General features: G+C 37.7%; 1 protein-coding gene across 1 annotated transcript in view; it reads left to right on the forward strand.

Moving 5' to 3' along the window:
• C7H12orf50 (chromosome 7 C12orf50 homolog) overlaps positions 1 to 18,498 on the forward strand; it is a 31,478-nt gene extending 12,980 nt beyond the window's left edge. The window contains exons 4-12 of the mRNA XM_063308910.1: positions 2,436 to 2,594; positions 3,975 to 4,052; positions 4,157 to 4,267; positions 5,315 to 5,425; positions 7,598 to 7,705; positions 10,941 to 11,048; positions 11,386 to 11,589; positions 17,499 to 17,588; positions 18,336 to 18,498. Coding sequence (XP_063164980.1) covers positions 2,436 to 2,594; positions 3,975 to 4,052; positions 4,157 to 4,267; positions 5,315 to 5,425; positions 7,598 to 7,705; positions 10,941 to 11,048; positions 11,386 to 11,589; positions 17,499 to 17,588; positions 18,336 to 18,361 — 995 coding nt within the window. The 3' untranslated portion in view covers positions 18,362 to 18,498. The remainder of the gene's footprint in view (positions 1 to 2,435; positions 2,595 to 3,974; positions 4,053 to 4,156; positions 4,268 to 5,314; positions 5,426 to 7,597; positions 7,706 to 10,940; positions 11,049 to 11,385; positions 11,590 to 17,498; positions 17,589 to 18,335) is intronic.
• The last annotated feature ends 1,759 nt before the right edge of the window (positions 18,499 to 20,257 follow it).

Below are 20,257 nucleotides of genomic sequence, written 5' to 3' on the forward strand. Positions count from 1 at the left end.
AGGCCATTTAGGGTGCTAACCATATCCAGGGGTGATTATTCCCCCTCCCACCCCAAGCGAGGTGGCAAAACCAGGTTTTTAGTTGTTTACGAAAAGCCACAAGAGATGGAATCTGCCTTATCTCTGGGGGAAGAATGTTCCAAAGGGCGGGCACCACTGCAGAGAAGGTGCACTTCCTGGACCCCGCCAGATAGAACTCTCTTACAGATCTGTTTACAATACAGATCGTCCTCATTTAGCAACTACCTCAGGCAGTGACTGTTTGCAGTTACGATGGTGATGAAAAAGTAACTTTGTGACCAATGCCCACATTTTTGACCTTTGCAGCATGTCTCTCACAGTTACCTGTTCGTCATTACAGTCAGTTAGCATGTATGCATTGTTCTGTGCCTGACCAGTTTTTCTTTTTCCACCCTCCTTGCAGAGTGGAAAGATTGCCTAAACAGGCTATCTCTTTCTGTGCTGCTTTTCTTTGCAGTGTATCTCTAAAACGTGCTAACAGGAAGTTAACAAGTTCAGCTCTGTGGCTTTAATTAGATTAGACATTAGCTGCTGCCTGTCACTGACAAGACCCTAACCAGCTCAATGCTTGCAGCCACAAATGCTAGGCAAACAGCTACCACTAGCCATTCGTTTTCATATATATTCTCCATTGTGTGCCTGCTTACTCTCTTGTAATCCCTTCCTCTCCAATGAATGTAAATAATAATAATAAAAAAAACAATTCTCTTTTTGCTAATTATCTCAGCGCTAGGGTAAGCATTCCAAAGGATAGGAGAGTGAGGGAAAAGGACTATAAGATGTGCCTTTTTTACCCAGCTTCCTCATGAGTTTTGTTCTGGAAACCTTTTCTGCTAATTGGGCTTACCCAGCTGTTTGGGATTATATCCTTCTGATGCTCAGAGCAAAGGAAAGCTGACGTAAAATCGCAGTCACGGGCATATGATTTTCACTTAGCAACTAATTTGTTTAATGACTGAGTTGCTGGCAGTTGCTAAACAAGGACTACCTTACAAGTCATTTAATTGTTATATTCTATCCTACTGTAATTGCTTTCATTTTATTTTATCTACATGTCTGTCTGTCTATGTATCTATCTTTGGGCTCAAAAGATAATCAGAATCTGAGGTGGTTAGTACTTAGATGGGAGATTATAAGGAAATTCCAGGTTGGAATGGGAAATTGAAAAATATCTCACAAGAAGACAGTGACAACCCAGACGCTGAGCTGGACTCAAAGGTGTTTTCACATTATATTTATGAGCATGTAACTTGAGGATTGCTTTTAGCTGGAGATGGGAATCGTAAATTCACAAATGAGGAATCTGGGCATTGCACAGGATTTTTGTATAATGTGTGGATGGGTGTGGTCTACTCTTCCTTTTTGGGGGGAGGAGTGTCATCTTAAATTCAGGACTATTTTTATTTCAGGCAAATAAATAACTGACCAGTAAGGCGACAGAACTTTCACTCATTGCAGTACTAATGTGGCTTTGTTCATTTAATTGGAGGGCTTTTTTCATGGATCCAGTCATTATAAACCATGGCATAGTGCATCTCTCTTATATGTCTCCAATTAATATTGCACTTTTGTAATATGCAATTGATTTTGTGTACTTTGGGGAGTGAGTTTCACTTAAGATGCTTCTACTTTGGAGGAGAAATACATGGGATTAGACTGTAAATAATACGGCTATCAGGGCCATCCTCAACTGTGATGTGATCGTGGGAAATGACACGGCCGAGTTAAGAAGTTAACCTACATTCCATCCCCTGAGTGCTTCAAAGCCTTTTTTGGAATCAAATCCAAAGTGCTGCATAGCTCTAATCTATAATAGTCACAAAGTCATGATAGTAGGAATGCAACATTTAGGTGATTAATGAGATTAATAGGCTAAAATATTTTCTTCAACTGTTTTCTTTTTTAAATTATGGATTGTTTAGTATAAGCACTACTAAAAACTGCCAAAGCAAGTGGCATCTTAAAAGAGGCATTTCCTTCTAGACATCTTTTCTTCCCTTTCAGAATTAATGTTTATTTTTGTTTTATCTCCTTTGCTGTTACCTTAAACTTATAACACAATAAATTTCATTGAAGCCAGTTAGAATAACATATTAAATAAGTATGTATTAACTGTCTTGAATACTTAGTGAACCAAGGCTGAAATCCTACACATGCTTAATAGAAAGTTATTGCAACTGAACACATAAGAATTTTCTTCCAAGTCACTGTGAATAGGATTGCATAATATTAAGTTAATATTAACATTGACTGTTTTATTTATTTGGTTGACAGTTCAAGTGATAAAATGCCACATTCTAAATATAATTCTCCATCAAACACTGTTTTGGCTTTTTTGAGAGAGTTAAGTTTATTAAACACTTCCAAGTTTTAATTCAAAAGTTTTATACTGAATTTAAAGTTACTTCCGATAGATTCCACATTGCAAGGGGAAGTTCAGGAAGGGATTTTGCATGCTGCTCAAAATCAAGATTCCACAAAGGGTCAGGAGAATACATTAAGGCCTATTCATCCTCCACTTATTATTACCATCAATCTTGAGGACGAAGAAGAGGAAGAACAGGAAGAAAAATGTAAATATTTTTTTTCAGACATTCATGTTTGCCTACACAATGTTTATCTTAAAAGAAGGTTCTTTGCTAAGATTGAGCCTGATATTGTTGTTAGCTTTCTTGTGATCACTGTGATCTAGTTCATACTGTCTTTTGGAGAGCAGTGAAAACTGAACTCTGTGACACAAGTATTCTTGCTTTTCTTTTTCTTTGCTTACCTATATATGTAAAAAAAATGATTATTGTTAAATTTGGAGATACAGTTAATAAAAGGAGATGATGGCCTTTTGAATGCTCTTTTTTTTAAAAAAAAGTTGATAAATGGGATTAGAACTTCTGCTTCATCTGTGAATCCAGACTTTGTGAAATAAAACCATATTATATATGCTTTATGTATAATGTTAATGACATAGGTAGAGCATTCAAAATATGGCTTCTGTAATTCTTTCCAACCTCTTAATAGGAGGTCCATTCTGGTGCACAGTGCTAGAAAGGAAGAGGGAGGGTAGCTTAGAATGGAGGAGTTGAAACGTTCTGAAATACTCCCCAACTGCTTTCCATAGGGAAATTTGGTCCTGTTTTGTTAGCTTTCAGGGAGTTATCCAACTGATGGACAGAATCCCAAGACAGAATCCCAGGACCTTTTACATAATTTCTCTCCAACACTCTGTTGAATTAGAAAGAATAACATGGAAGGGAAAGCATATAAAGCATGGGTTCTGGAATTCTTTCCAACTTCTTATCAGCAGTGGCCATTAAGAGAGTCTGTGTGTTCTTCCATATAACAAAATGACATTATGTGTGTATGTGTTTCTGCTTTCCACCTGTATTGTGCCTTTGTGTGTATGTGTGCACTGGAAACCGTAGGGCCAGGTATATACAATCTAGTTTGGGACATATGACTCGGAGAGAGTGAGGCCTAGAATGGAATGGTCAGCAACATTCCAAGCCAGTGTGCAACTCCTTCTCCATGGGGAAGATTTTTCTCACATGAGTCCCCCCCCCCCGCCACCGGAATGTTTTCCTTTGCAACCCCTGGCAAGATCTGACCCTCTTTCAAACTCAGTATTTTAATTTTTTTGCTAGCTTCTTGTCCCACAGTAAATTTATTCCAACTCTGGTTTTTTGGGGGGGACAATTATCCTGATAATTGTGAGCCTCTTCACGTAACTTTTTTCCCACCTTCAGTTGGGTAGGAAAGAATGAAAATGGAGAACAGGGATTCTTTAGGAAAAAAAATAATCTAGTATTTCCCTTTTAAAGCAATCCTATTCAGTCAGTAAAAAAATATTGTATTTTGTATTATATATGTAAATGCAATTCAGATTTGCTTTATATAGAACAGGAAGAAGCCTGGAAAGAGTTTTATTTAGAAGTAACTTTTAAAATTGCTCCATACAGATGCGTCTTATTTGTTGTCAAAGACACCAGAAGATATAGAAGAAGAAAAGGCAATAAAGGAAATGTGTTATAAATCTGGTAAGAATCTTATTGTTATATCAACTAAGAACAGTTGGTGGTTTTTTTAGCTGATATAACTATAGTAATTTTTCTTTTCTTTTGTCTTCTTGGGGATGAACCAGGAGAATACTATAGAATTCAGACTTCTCAGGAAAATCATTTAACAAAAAATCCTTCAGTGCTGGAGAATGAGCTCATTAAACCTATGGAAACATGCAGAGATTTACAAGAAGGCAAGGAATAGACCAGTTGGAGTTTTAATTTTGGATCTTAAATGTTATTTTTTTCTTTTAAAAATAAGAAATATTCATTGTTAAAAATCTTCATTAACATATTGCTTAGAGGTAGACTCCAGGAACAGCCCCAAGTTCAGTCTCTGGACTTTCCAGCTAAAAGTGTTACAATGGGGAATTTGCCAGTTACCTGGGTAGTCACCTGTCTTAGTTACATAAACCTGCTGCTAGTCATTGGCTTGGCTCAAGAGTGCAATTTCTTTCAGCTTGAGGGCTGTAGCAGGCTTTGCACAGCATGTTATTTCAAAATAAGTGGAGACTGCCCAAAGTGGGCTGATTTTTTTTTGGGGGGGGGGATGGACTGAGGATTTGAAAGTCATATAATGGATATTTTAGGTCTCTACAAAACAGTTTGGGCCTCCTGCCAATTGGGCTCTGGAGGCCAGGAAAAGGGGTTTGATGGTCCACATGTTTTTGTTTTGTTTTGTTTTTCATCTCTGAATTACATGAATAAATAATGTGATCTGGTATAAGACAGCTTCCTGTGTACCCTTGTATGTAAAAACGACATACAACCTTTCTGTTTCTTCAATTAAAGCATGCTGAATGTTTAGGTGGGCTCATGAAAAGTTATATTAGCCCTATTATAATTTACCACAATATGTGAACCCAGCCTTACTGTAAGTTCAGTTGAGCCTTATGCAACAAATTATGTGTAGAAATGTACTGCAAAATGACTGTTTAAAGTATTAAAAACACTTTACAGTATTATTATGCTCATGTATTTAAGACACTTCAGTCTTGGAATTAAGCAGAATATTCGGAGTCATATTTTAGTAATTATTCCTAAGAAAATCAGTCTGATTATAGAAAAAAATGGTCGTAAGTAAGACTCAGTCATCCATAGTCACGATCCCCATATTCCCAATAGGTGGGGGCTAAAGCTGATGGAGCAGTAGCTAATGCCATAGGAATACCTGTCCTACAGAAAACTATTCCTATTACATGCAGTTTAACAACTTCACAGATTTTCTCTCACCATTCTAGGTGATGGCGTTGCAGTTCCATCAAAGTTTAACATTATAGAAAGGCAAACAAAAATAACAGCGTCATTGGACAGTAGCTCTAAATCTGAACTTAGTGCCTTTGAAAATGGAGGTAATTATTTAAAATACAATTTCAGTATTTAGATTTGTGGTGTGTGTGCAGTGTATGATGAGTACATGACAAGAGAAAAGGCAAATATATACATACAGTCCACACAATTATATACAAAACTTTTGCAGGGATACAGCAGTAGCCTCATAACTGGATGTCCAGTTCAGCTATCCAGGCGATCGCTTCTGCTTGGTGTTGCTTTGTGCAGATCTTCTAAGGAGCCAGGGAACGCATGTCGTGGGCAGTCTTGCACAATGTGTTTAATAGTTTGCACCACAGTCGCAACAAGGAGAATCTTTCCAGCCCCACTGATACAGAGCAGAGGCACTCCTTCCAGTATCACATCTGATACCCACATCCGTAACATTCCTGAAGCTACACCTGCCCCTGGGTGGTGCTAAATGGGTGACAGTGATTTGATGCAGCCGTACTGCCCCCCTGGGCCTCACGGCCATGACAGTCAGAGGGGTACAAAGTCAAATAGTCCCTTTGAGGACTCAACATTCTACACACGGACTTTTGGCCCTCAGTTAGTTTCTTGTAACTGAGATTGAAATAAGCATGCAGCAACCTGCATTCAGCCATCTCTCATACAAATTTTGCAAAGAACTCAAATGTTTGTGTGTGTGTGTATGTATGTATGTATGTGGATATAGATATAGATAGATAGAGGTACACACACACAGACACCCACACACCCTGTCTGGTTTATAGAAGCTCTGCTCAGTCTGTTCTCATTCTCCAATTTCATGAAGCATTGCCATCTGTCTTTGTTTCTGTAATTTTATTTAAAGAAGCTTTGGGGTTGTTTACAAGCTACATTCACCTTCCCTCCCTAGGCTGCAGTTTTTGCACCCCTTCTCTATTGAACCCACCAAGAAAGAGAGCGCACACAAAATTTGGTCACAGACAAACTTGAGATTTGAATCAACATATTATAAAGTCACCGGAATTGTAATAGAGATAGAGCAGGTTTCAGAAGAACAGAAAACGATTTCCCATCAGAAGAAGCAAGATAATATTGGGTGGCGGGATGGTGGAAGCTGCTGAATAGACCTTTGAGAAATAATAGCCCCCAGCAAGGATTTTGGTGTCATCTGTTAGAAAAAAGAATATGGTAGTGAAAAGCTCCCATTCAATGGTTTTCAAGCAATTGAATTCTCGTGTGTTTTACATGGAATCAAGTCACCTACAGTACTGCAGTGTTATGTCCCAGGCAAGCAACATAGTTCTAAAAGAAACTCTAGCCCCTTTCAGATGCCATGCCCAAAATGTCTAATACGTGAGCACTCCTGATAAGCCTCGTGTCATTTCTTGATCTTTTTTTTGTGATGTCAGCATTATCAGGACAACTTCATGTTGTTCTATCATCATCATCATCATCATTGTCAGATTTACATCCTGCCTTTATTTTTGTACAACTCAAGGCAATGTACATAATGTTCCCACCTCCTATTTTCCCCAGAAAAACCCCTATGAGGTAGGTTGTTTTCTCCCTGCAGGCAATTGTGCTGAATGTACAATGCCTGCAAGGAAGTAGCATCATTCGAATGATGGTGGCAAATGAGACTGACCTAGCAGCTGTATGTTGAGCATTCTAGGTACAGTACCATCTGAATATGGCTATTGATTCCAAACTTTTCCAACTTCTTCCTTTCATGTTAGGTGAGACATGTGTTTATAATTTGTTTAAAATAAGCAGAAGGCCTTTGAAAGGAAACAGTAAAACATCAGCTTACAGGTTTGCAATATCAGTACAATGATTCAGGCACATGAAAGAGTTATTGCTGTTTGGGCTTTACAAGGATCCATTGATGCTCGTAGCATGGAACCACATTTAATTTTGCTAGTTTAAACAACTTTGTTTCATGTGCACATTTTACCATTCACTGCTTTTCTAGTTAAAGGGAAAAGTACATATTCCGGCAGACACCTAGAATACTATTTTTTTTTTTTACTTTTTTTGTATGTTTCTTATTCTTGCTATCTTTTCTCTGATAATGGATAATGATGATTTTTTTAATAGTGGTTTTTAGGTAATAATTGTTTATATATTTATTGTTTTATTTCATTGTTGTACGCCACCCAGAGTAACTTTCATGAGATGGGCGGCCATATTAATTTGATTGATTAATAAATAAATAACTCTGTAATATGCCTGTTTCTCTGTAGGAGGTGATTGTTATTTGTCACAAAGAAATATATTTGTTGAAGGAATACAAAACAAAATGTTCAACGGAGAGAAAGAATTTACAGTGCTGAAGTGTTCAAACATTAAAGGTATTCAGAGCTCCTGTCTCATCTTTCTTTCCTTTTCTCAGTGGGGAAATAAATGTATGTGCCTTTTTAGAACATTCTGGCAAGGGCTTTGTGTAATTTGGCTAAAATACAGTATGTGCCAGTGAAATTTCTAATTTTAGAAGTCTTCCAGAAATGTGTTGATCCCATTCAAAGGGTGATTTGAGCCATGTGTTGCTTACGTGATGTCACAATTGGGGAACCATCTTGATATATTCTCACGCCAGTAGCATTGTATCACTGGATGAGGATATGAGGATATTTCAAGGGAATGAATGCCATTTCAGAGGTGGCAATCATTACTACATTGTTCTTGAAAAATGCACCTGCACTAATACTGGAAGGAATTTTTGGCATGGTCTACTTCACAGTTCCTAGTAGTCTATCATAGCACTGTACTGGCATGATTAGGTTTAACTGATTATGTGCCATCAAATCAACCCCATAGATAGACTTTCTCAAAGATTATCTGTCCCCAACCTGGCCCTTCAGATCTTCCAATGATGCACCCATTGGTGCTATAATTGGATCCATCCACATTACTGCTGGTTGTCCTCTGCTTCTTTTTCTTTCCACCTTTCTCAGCATTATAGACTGCTCAAGAGAGCTAGGTCTTTGCATAAAGTGTCTGAAGTATGATAATTTGAGCCTAGTCATTTGTGCCTGGAGTGAGAACATTGGATTAGCAAGACTAGCTAAAGGAATCCAAATGCAAAACTGGTAGCAGACCAGTATTAGGAGAAATTCAGAAGTGAAGTAGGTTGGCCATTATACTGAACACAGAAATATGGGGAATGTATAGCAATTTATGCTCTTTTATTTGTGTGAACATTGGAGAGGCATGTGTGTTTAGGCATGGGCCTGGCGGGGTGAGGATATGATTCCCAGGGCCAGCGTAGATTGGCTGGTGGATTCCTGCAAGCTCTGACCTTGCATGCTTATAAACCTGTCTATGTTTCTCAGTCCAAATATAATTGAAAATAGTCAAAATATGAAGATTAGCCTTGCAGTCATTCTAAATTGGACACAAAAGGACTAGGAGTCTAAATTGGACATAAAAGGACTAGGAGTCAGAAAGATTATCTCATCCCAGTTATTAGGTTTAGCTATAGTACATGCCAGTTTCTTTGGTACTAACAAAACCAGATAACTGTGTTTGTGTTAAGCAGAATAAACGTAATAGTCATTGTGAACATTTTTACTGTCTTATGTTCAATGGCACAGCAGTGGGCTCTGGAAGCTCAAACACTCTGAGCCTTTGCGTCCAATTTTGCTCCTATGCAGTCTTGGCATTCTTTTTTTTCTCCTCTTCCTTCCCATGTCTCATGTGCTCATGCTCATGTGATGTGCATATATGTGTTATCTTTCTCTCCTCACCTGCTTCCTAGGCAGTAGTTCTGGGTATTTTATTTGTCCCTTTGTTTCTCCAGAGAGAAAACAAAACAACGAAAAGGAAGATGAGGAACCAACAGGGCAGTTGCTGTTACTATTATTTAAAAGTGTGGGGCTTTGAATTCACAGACCAGCACCCTAATGCTTCTACTGCCCATGATACAGTGAACCACTTGGATTTCCCAAGAAGCTAAAAAGGGACTGTACTGAGCAGCTCACTTTGAGTTACATTTTTGGGATACATTTAAAAGTGATGTGGTAGACTTTTCACTTTTTTCACATTATGTCACTCATTCATAATACGGTGCCCAAAATGCTTCAGTGTCAGTTACATCTGACAGCATATATGTCAGCCAGGTCACAAAACAGTAACCTGAAGGATACTGGAATTCTGCTTAATTGCTGTAGGATATATTAACAGAATCTTAAAAGCCTGCCAGGGTCTTCCTCTGCCCCTTTTATACCATATGGAATCAAGGCAGCCTTATTTTGATCATCAAGCTCCCTCCATTCGGAGGGTTGAGACGTTGCTTATTGTCTCTCTTATCTGCAAAAGGTCCTGCATACCTTCACCAACTTTATATGTGTTTTCCTCTACAATATGTTCCTTTAAGCTCATTCATCTATAGTATTTTGAGATGTCCTACATGTTCAGGGGAGAAATGTTAGGCAAGATACCCCTTTCCTACAATATCTTTGTTCATTTCTGCTGCTGCTGTTCATATGCCTGCTTTATTTTCCTTAGCTGGTGAGAGGACCATCTGAGGCTCTAATTCAGCCCCTGAAGACCATTTTTGTGATTCCTGGAGCCACTTTTGCCCATAGTTACTGAAAACTGGGGCCAGAGTTTTCTGCCATTTTGAGGTGGGAAAAATACTCAGAACATTGTAGAATAAGCCCTAAGTAAGGCTAACTTGGCTAAGAAATGAATATAAATTCTTTCTTACCCAATTTGCATCATCATTAGCTCACTGCAGCCCCTGGCCATATATGTACTAATATTAAGGGAAATGGAAGCTGCTGCTGCTTTTCTTTGCTCCAGTCAGTGCTCATATACTTGGATGAAATATATAAAAATGCCAAATAAAAGTAGTAATTGAACTGTCATAATGTTGTTATAATAGCAATAGAATGGGAGAGCTCTGAAGATTGACAGTGGGTCCCCTGCTGCCATATTGATTTTAGCGAATGCTTCGTTATACTGACTTTGATGCCCCTGTCTTTTCTGGAAGGAAACATGCATGCTTATTAGCCATTGAGGAGAACAATGAGTGGATCGATACAGATCACCCTGGATATCCTGTTTCTTTTTCATACTTGAAGCTATTAGCAATGATTCGACCTCTCTGTCTTGGTCAACTGTTCTTATCAGTTTAAAAATACATCAGACTCTGCTGGGGAATTTCTGTATTTGTAGGCCATTTCATTTGCCAACTTGGCAACTGAGGACTGAAGAGCAGTAATCAAATGAGACAGCCACTGAGGTAATACCTGTAAAGGTACCATGCAGTAATATTGGTGCTGTAAATGCCAGACCATTTTATCCCTCAGAAGAGTGCTTCGATATTGTTAAAACTATGAATAGAATTCCTGGATCATGTGCTAACATGGGAAGAGAGGCCACAGATAGTCCTGTTTCACAGAGTGTGCTAAGCCAAAATTTGATTGCTTTGAAGAATAAGTTGCATGAATCTAGCTAGAGTGGTTTATTCACTAAATCATGGTAAAACAATGGCTTAGTGGAGTGTGTAGATCTATCAGGATTGTCTTCCTTACTAATCATCACTCTAGAACTGAAAACACAGTCCTAACATTTTTTTTCCAGCTACAAGCCACCCGGAAAGCATCAAGAAGCATCATTTTAAGGGAGTAAAGAAAAAGAAATGGCTATCTGAGGAATCCAAAAATCTGTCTACCCCTTTGACAGCAAAAGGTATTTCAAAGAACCTTTTTGAATGAATCAAAATATCACAGTCTGCCCTATTTCCATCATCAGGTACACTCTATTAAGATGGAGCTCTCTATTAGGATCCAGTGTTTCATTCATTCCTCTATATGAGGGGTGGACAACTTATGGTCCTCCACAAAGTGCTGTTCTGCAGCTCCAATTGCTTCCAGCTGGAATGTTCTGGGCTCATGGATGACTAAACTGGAATGCATGGATGACTAAATTGGAATATATTTCACATCCTTGCCATATATGTTGAGCAGCCCTGAGCAGTTTCTTACATCTTGGGGGAAAATATTGATTGTTCTATTATCTCTTGCAGCAGTGCATACTTCAAATCCTAAAAGTAAAGGGAATTGCCAACAAAATGATCAAATCAAGAATGCTGAGAATGCCTCTTATGTTCCTTCTCAGAGAGCCAACGGGAGAAGCATTTCCTTGAGTTCTCCAGTGGCTGGAGGGTCACAAAATCTCACCTATGCTAAAATTGGGGTGGCCAAAGAATCCAAGATGATTTTATCTACAGGTGAGCACCTAGCTTCATAAGATCTCTTTCTGATATGGAGGTCAGTTTTTCCTAATGAGGTGGTGTTCTATTATGCTAATTAAACAATACTACTGTTTCATCAGTAAAGGTTTTTTAGTTATGATGCTCTGTCCTAAAGCTTTCAACATTGTTACTTTGCTTCTGTAAGGGTCTCATCTTCAGTTTATTGTTTTGCATATTAATTTGAAAATCCAAAATTTAAATCTTATGAACTGCATAAACTGCATTGGAATTAATTTTGAGGAAGGGCTGTCTAAAATAATGCAAGTAAATGATTTCTTAAATTATTAAATGAATATATTATATACACACACACATATAGGATTCCAATTTTTATATATAATGTCTCTGCAGATAAGTTTTTGTAAAGTTGCAAGGAATGAGGTTACAAGAAATTGGTCATTTAAAAATTCAAATCAATGCAATATGTTAATTTTCTGTTAAATATGCCTAAAGGTAGTTAGTGCTGTTCATGTTATTCACTGGAGTATATTCACTAAGAAGGCAAGCTATGGCAGTCATTCTTTATTTTTGCTTTATGTTTATGTTTGTGATTATTTTGAAATCTCACTTTACATTATGGTTTTCCTGGTCTGGTTATTATGATCTGTGTCTAAATGTTAGTACATTAAATGCTTGCCCTAATCTGTAGTGTGTTATGTAAATGCAATAATTCTGGTTTGTAAACTATGGCTTATGGCTTAGTCCACAAGCCAAGATTAAACAAATCACAGTTAGCTTAACGCAGCTGGAAAGTTTTTACCTCTTTTTTGATTCATGTGGGGACATGTTGATTACTAATTTTAATTGAAGTTAATCATTTTTTCCAAGAAATACAGAAAAAAAAAATACAGAAAAAGTATCTTTCCAGGCCTATCCCCTCTTACCTTGTTATTAAATATTTATTTTCATAATAGAATTTTAGTAAGGATTAGTAATAGAAGACTTGACTAATTCAGACTAATTGTAACATACTGTTGTCACATTCAGGGAAAAAATAGATTTAAAATTTTACATTTTCTCTGTAACAGTATATAACGCCCAACTGATTCCCATTATGAGCTTTTGTTGTTGTTTATTCATTTAGTCGCTTCTGACTCTTCGTGACTTCATGGACCAGCCCACACCAGAGCTTCCTGTTGGTCATCAACACCCCCAGCACCCCCAGGGACGAGTCCATCACCTCTAGAATATCATCCATCCACCTGGCCCTTGGTCGGCCCCTCTTCCTTTTGCCTTCCACTCTCCCTAGCATCAACATCTTCTCCAGGCTGTCCTGTCTTCTCATTATGTGGCCAAAGTATTTCAGTTTTGCCTTTAATATCATTCCCTCAGGTGAGGAGTCTGGCTTTATTTCCTGGAGTATGGACTGGTTTGATCTTCTTGCAGTCCAAGGCACTCTCAGAATTTTCCTCCAACACCACAGTTCAAAAGCATCTATCTTCCTTCGCTCAGTCTGCCCTGTGGTCCAGCTCTCACAGACATATGTTATTACAGGGAACACCATTGCTTTAACTATGTAGACCTTTGTTGTCAGTGTGATGTAGTGTGATGCTCTTAACTATTTTATTGAGATTTGTCATTGCTCTTCTCCCAAGGATTAAGTGTCTTCTGATTTCCTGACTGCAGTCAGCATCTGCAGTAATCTTCGCACCTAGAAATACAAAGTGTTTCACTGCTTCTACATTTTCTCCCGCTATTCGCCAGTTATCAATCAAGCTGGTTGCTATAATCTTGGTTTTTCTGAGGTTTAGCTGCAAGCCAGCTTTTGCACTTTCTTCTTTCACCTTCATCATAAGGCTCCTCAGTTCCTCTTCGCTTTCAACCATCAAAGTGGTATCATCTGCATATCTGAGATTGTTAATGTTTCTTCCAGCGATTTTAACTCCAGCCTTGGATTCCTCAAGCCCCGCACATTGCATGATGTGTTCTGCGTACAAGTTGAAAAGGTAGGGTGAGAGTATACAGCCCTGCTGTACTCCTTTCCCAATCTTAAACCAGTCCGTTCTGTGGTCTGTTCTTACTGTTGCTACTTGGTCATTATACAGATTCTTCAGGAGGCAGACAAGATGACTTGGTATCCCCATACCACTAAGAACTTGCCACAGTTTGTTATGGTCCACACAGTCAAAGGCTTTAGAATAGTCAATAAAACAGAAATAGATGTTTTTCTGAAACTCCCTGGCTTTTTCCATTATCCAGCGGATATTGGCAATTTGGTCCCTAGTTCCTCTGCCTTTTCTAAATCCAGCTTGTACATCTGGCAATTTTCGCTCCATGTATTCCTGAAGTCTACATTGCAGGATCTTGAGCATTACCTTACTGGCATGTGAAGTGAGTGCCACTGTTCGATAGTTTGAACATTCTTTAGTGTTTCCCTTTTTTAGTATGGGGATATAAGTAGATTTTTTCCAATCTGATGGCCATTCTTGTGTTTTCCAAATTTGCTGGCATATAGCATGCATTACCTTGACAGCATCATCTTGCAAGATTTTGAACAGTTCAGCTGGGATGCCGTCATCTCCTGCTGCCTTCTTATTAGCAATGCTTCTTAAGGCCCATTCAACCTCACTCTTCAGGATGTCTGGCTCTAGCTCACTGACCACACCGTCAAAGCTATCCCCAATATTGTTATCCTTCCTATACAGGTCTTCTGTATATTCTTGCCACCTTTTCTTGATCTCTTCTTCTTCTGTTAGGTCCTTGCCATCTTTGTTTTTGATCATACCCATTTTTGCCTGGAATTTACCTCCAATGTTTCTAATTTTCTGGAAGAGGTCTCTTGTCCTTCCTATTCTATTGTCTTCTTCCACTTCCACACATTGTTTAAAAATAATTCCTTATGTCTTCTGGCTAACCTCTGGAATTTTACATTTAATTGAGCATATCTCCCCCTATCACTGTTGCCTTTTGCTTTCCTTCTTTCTTGGGCTACTTCTAGTGTCTCAGCAGACAGCCATTTTGCCTTCTTGGTTTCCTCTCTCTTTGGGATGTATTTTGTTGCCGCCTCCTGAACAATGTTGCGAACTTCTGTCCATAGTTCTTCCGGGACCCTATCTACTAAGTCCAGTCCCTTAAATCTATTCTTCACCTCCACTGCATATTCCTTAGGAATATTAGTGAGCTCATATCTAGCTGGTCTGTGGGTCTTCCCTAATCTCTTTAGTCTGATCCTAAATTGTGCAATACGAAGTTCATGATCTGAACTACAGTCAGCTCCAGGTCTTGTTTTTACCGACCGTATAGATGTCCGTCACCTTTGGCTGCAAAGGATGTAGTCAATCTGATTTCGGTGTTGTCCATCTGGTGAAGTCCATGTATAAAGCTGTCTCTTAGGTTGTTGGAAGAGAGTGTTTGTTATGCAGAGTGAGTTGTCTTGGCAAAATTCTATCAGCCTATGTCCTGCTTCATTTTGCTCTCTCAGGCCATGCTTACCTGTAATTCCAGGTGTCTTTTGACTGCCCACCTTAGCATTCCAATCTCCTGTGATGAAAATAACATCTCTTTTAGGCGTGTTCTCCAGTAGGTGTTGCAGATCCTCATAGAACTGATGTACTTCAGGTTCTTCAGCATCTGTGGTTGGGCCGTATATTTGGATCACTGTGATGTTAGATGGCTTGCCCTGAATTCAAATTGAGATCATTCTATCGTTGTTTTGATTGTATCCAAGCACTGCTTTAGCCACTTTACTATTAATTATGGAGGCTACTCCATTTCTTCTGTGGTCCTCTTGTCCACAGTAGTAGATCTGGTGGTCATTTGATGTGAAGTGGCCCATTCCAGTCCATTTCAGTTCACTGATGCCCAAAATGTCTATCTTGAATCTTGACATCTCACCAACAGCCACATCCAATTTGTCCTGGCTCATAGATCTTAGATTCCAGGTTCCAATGATGTGTTGATCCTTAGAACATCGGATTTGCCATTCACCTCCAGCACCTTTGCCCACTAGCCGTCCTTTCGTCTTTGAGCTAGCTGCGTCATCACGTCTGGGGCTAGTTGAACTCATCCTCTGTTCCTCCCCAGTAGCATTTTGACCATCTTCCGACCTGGGGGTCTCATCTTCCGATGGTATACCGACATATCTCTGGTTGTACTGATCCATTTAGTTTTCACGGCAAGAATACTGGGGTGGGTTGCCATTACCTTCCCAGGGATCGCATTTAGTCTGACCTCTCTGTCATGACCTTCCCGTCTTGGGTGGCCCTTCACGGTTTAGCTCACGGCATCATTGAGGTGCTCAAGCTCCAGCACCACGACAAGGTAACGATCCTTTGCTGAAGATTATGAGCTTTTAGGTGTTTATATTCTGTAACTCTCAGGAATATCACCCCTTCTGAAAAGTGTCATCCTAAAACATAATGGAGAACAAGCTGATAGTTTTACACCTTGTAAAAAACTGGAAAAAAATATAGCATGTTCTTTAAGAAATGGTGTTATTTATAGAAGTCATTATCTTACTTTGTCAAATTGGTTGCTCCAAATATTAGGTGTTGTATTAATAAAGTTAAAACCAATCTATACAGAGGAAGATGTATGATTGTTTAAAGCAGATGTTATAGTAGTTTTTGTTGCATCATAATTCATATGACAATCGTTTTAATCTTGTAAGGCCCTTTTTATTAAACTTTAAATATATATTATTTACTAAAGTGTAGCAATTTCTTAATAAACATTTTATTAAGATTTATTTTCCTATGCTTTTGTGCCCCATCTGGTTTATTTGTTGTTCTCTTTTGTTCAGTCTTAGTGCAGTAGCACAATATGCTTTACAACTTTTTTTCACACCGAATGAATTTTATTTATATACTATATTTTAAATGTGCCTCCCTAAATAAATATATTTTTCAAGAAAGCTAATACTGAAGGCCCAACTGGAGTGTTATTATTTGACATCCTTGAAATCCTGAAAATCTATTCTAATTGGAACCAAGTGCTTGGTTCCAATTAGAATAGAAATTCTGTGATACTTCTAACCCTTAAGTCAGTTTGGGTCACTACTGGGAAAGAAATTATGATTTGATATCATTCTGTGTGGTTTTATAATATCATTCCATGTGGTTCAATTTGTTTGAAAATTGAGTTGTAGTTATTTGCATCAAGATATAACTAGATATAACTAGAAAAATAAACTAATTCTACTGAATTTCATTTTTTTTCTTTTTCTTTTCCTAATTCCATTTTATTGTAAGTTTATTTCTTTTGCATATGTAGGTTAGTTATTAGTTTGTATTATTTAGACTTTTTAATGTACAATCTTGTCTGAACTGTTTAAACTGTATTCACATTTTTTATGTTTGTTTTTGTTTAAGTTTTCATTTGTAGCTTTTAAGAAACAGGAAGAAAAAAAAGTATTTTAAAAAAATTATTTGTGCTGCACAAATCCAGATGACTACTAGAGGGGTACAGAGGCTTAGAATGATCTGCATGACTTTGCTGCCATCTAGAGATCATTCTGATATTTGCAGCCCAGATATTTGCAGCCCTGAGACAGGAACCAATTAATGTAGGTTTGGAGTTTGGACCGGTCACTCTTTGTCAACTCAGCCTATGTCACAGTGTAATTGTTGTAGAAATAAAAGGAAAGGAAATCCCCATGTAAACTGCCTTGGGCTCCTGAAGAATAGGCAAAACACATATCTAAGAAATAAATGCAATAAAATAATTAAGTATACACAGAAGGCTTTACTTCTTCAAAAATCTTACCCACAATTTCAGGCTAAATATAGAATACATTTTCTTATAGAATTAAACTATTTTTCAATAGGATTTTTTATCATGTAATATCAGAAAATGTTATGGTAACAATTCTGGTATATGTGCTCAAAGAGACTGACCGAATTGGAGTTATAAAAGAGAAAAATTAAAACTATTTCTTTTCTTTACAGAGAGGTGTGCTTCGGTGTATAATATACCAGCCTGGAGAAAAAGAAGCCCACATTCTAAAGCATATACTAAACCTGAAAAAATACATTCAGGTATTTATAGTGGTGACAGTATATTGTAATTATTAAAAATGAAGCAACTGGGAATATGGAGAAAGATTTTTTAGGAGATCAAAATATTTTGTTCTAGTTTTGGTGGAAAAGGAGCAAATTTACAAAATAAAGTGCTGTCTGAAGTCTAGGAACAAATCAGTCTTGTTCTGTAGCCATTTAATTATTATTTATTTATTTTATTTTTATCCCACCTTTATTATTTTTATAAATAACTCAAGGCGGCAAACACACCTATTACTCCTTCCTCCTCCTATTTTCCCCACAACAGAAACCCTGTGAGGTGAGCTGGGCTGAGAGAGAGTGACTCACCCAAGGTCACCCAGCCGGCTTTCATGCCTAAGGCAGGACTAGAACTCTCAGTCTCCTGGTTTCTAGCCCAGCACCTTAACCACTAGACCAAACTGTCTCTCATTTCTTATATAAATTAATTAATTAAAACTTGTCTAAGGAAGAAAGTTACTTACTTTCCAAGTAAGTGTAGATAATGTTGCAAGTAATTCATGAAGTAATAGACCATCAAGGTATGGCAACCACAACTAGATTGGTAATTGCTGTTCTTCATGTCCTTGAAGCCCCATTTCAAATACAATATGTATTAGCAGTTGGGAATCCAGATTATATTATTAATGTCATGATCTATTGCTTGTTGTGGAGCACCTTGACTCTATAACTTTTGTATTTTACATTCTTGCATTTTCAAATGCTCTTCATATGCTTTTGTTTCAGAGCCCAGAAGAAATGGAAGTAGATAAAATGGAGGTTCATCTGAAAAAGAGGAAAGAGAGAATAAAGAAATGGTATATTGCTCTTCTATGGTTCGCCATCAAAAGAGGACAAAACGTTCAAACTCAAATGATTCAGTTATCAGGAAATACAACTGGAGATCTAAGGTGACAGAAACATTCTAAAATGCAGGAAGAACATGCACTAAACATTTGCATTAAAATATGTAAACAACGCTTCTACTATATTTCTGAATGAATTATTTTACTATTAACCTGGACTGAAAGTTTCACTGTTTGAGAGTAGGTATAGGCATGCTTCATAAGTGCTTTGGATCCCATGTGTGGTCAAGCACAACATCTCTACTATTCTATAAAGCCATTTATTTTCAGGCTTTTGTGCAAGTCTGAACAACATTGAGCTGATATGCTGAATAACAGAGAGTACTGGGCTCTTTCCGAATCATTTTTGAAGCATGCACAATGCCCTGCTTAACACTGCCACATAGGTAGGATTTATTCTCTTGAAAAAAGGATATTTAGAAGATTTTGCCCTTTTAAACAAACAAACAAAATTAAACAAAAACAAAAATTAACAACAAAATTAACAACAAAACAACAAAAAAGAGAGACCTGGTTATGTGCCTGGGCCTGGGCCCCCAGGTGTGTTAAGGGTCTCATTTCCTGGTTATACAGTCATCTATGGTTATAATTTTTCTCAACTGCTGTATACAGTATATTTATTTTTGTATTGTGTTTGTACATGGTTTTATGATTGTTCGCCACCCAGAGTCACTTGACTGAGATGGGTGGCCATACAAATTGAATGAATAAATAAACAAACAAATAAATTAGCATGATTTTAATGACAGTGGTACTGATGAGAGGAACGCCAGCCTTTTCTTCTTCCATAATGTGGAGCTACTGAAAACAATGTGATGCAAGGATGACTACAGGTTCTACTAATATTTTGTGTTCTTCCAGAGAGTAATCAGCATGTCTAAATCAGCATATTTAATTTTGACCATGTTTACATAAAGATTTTCTGAATGCTATAATTAACTGACAGTCTGAAGGCTGGAAGGGATGGCTATTCAAGGCAAACATCATAAGGATGAGGTAAACATTTGTTTATATAAAGTGCACTCTCTGTGCAAAGTGCTCTAATCACCAAAGTCCCCATATGTGAGCTCATAACAACACAGAGTAACCCTTTCCTCCTTGGATACCTGGAACCTGTTATTTCATCTTATAACAAGCTGGTGCTGTGCTGTGGTATTTCCTTGACTCAGGTGGAATCTGTCATTCTCTCTTTCTAGGGCAAAATGAGAGTAACTGTCCAGAGCTCTTCACTGATCCAATGGCTGAGTCTAATATAGTGGGGATTCTCTTTCCTGTGCCACTATTCTGTCCAGTTTTTTTCTTGATCTGATGGATTTCCACCAGTGTAAGGGTTCCACCAACAGTAATTTATATTTCCCATGTGTTCTTCAAGCAAGAAAAAAAAAAAGAACTTTAAGAACAGTTCTAGCTTACCCAGAATTTTTACAATATATATTATACTCTTCTTTGCTGTTACTTTTAAAGGATAAGATTTCAAGAATTTTAACTTCCCAGTTTTGTTTTGAGTTGGACATGCCTTCTATCAGCATCTACGATTTTCTAGATAATTTTGAATAGTTTTAGTCTTACTTTGTATTTCAAAAGGAAAAAAAAAACCTCATGCATAATTCTATAACTATAACTATTTCTATTGTAGCTCCTTGCAATTTATATCAGTTGTTAAACTAATAGGAAGGTGTGAAAAATGGAAGGGAACATATTTTAACATTCAGTCATGGCAATAGATTGTTAAAATCATTTTTACCTTGCTTATTTGGATAATGTGCATTCCAATTTCTAGACCATATAACTTTGTAGACACAT

The sequence above is a fragment of the Candoia aspera genome, chromosome 7 (genome assembly GCF_035149785.1).
Source record: "Candoia aspera isolate rCanAsp1 chromosome 7, rCanAsp1.hap2, whole genome shotgun sequence".
In the NCBI taxonomy this organism is placed as follows: domain Eukaryota; kingdom Metazoa; phylum Chordata; class Lepidosauria; order Squamata; family Boidae; genus Candoia; species Candoia aspera.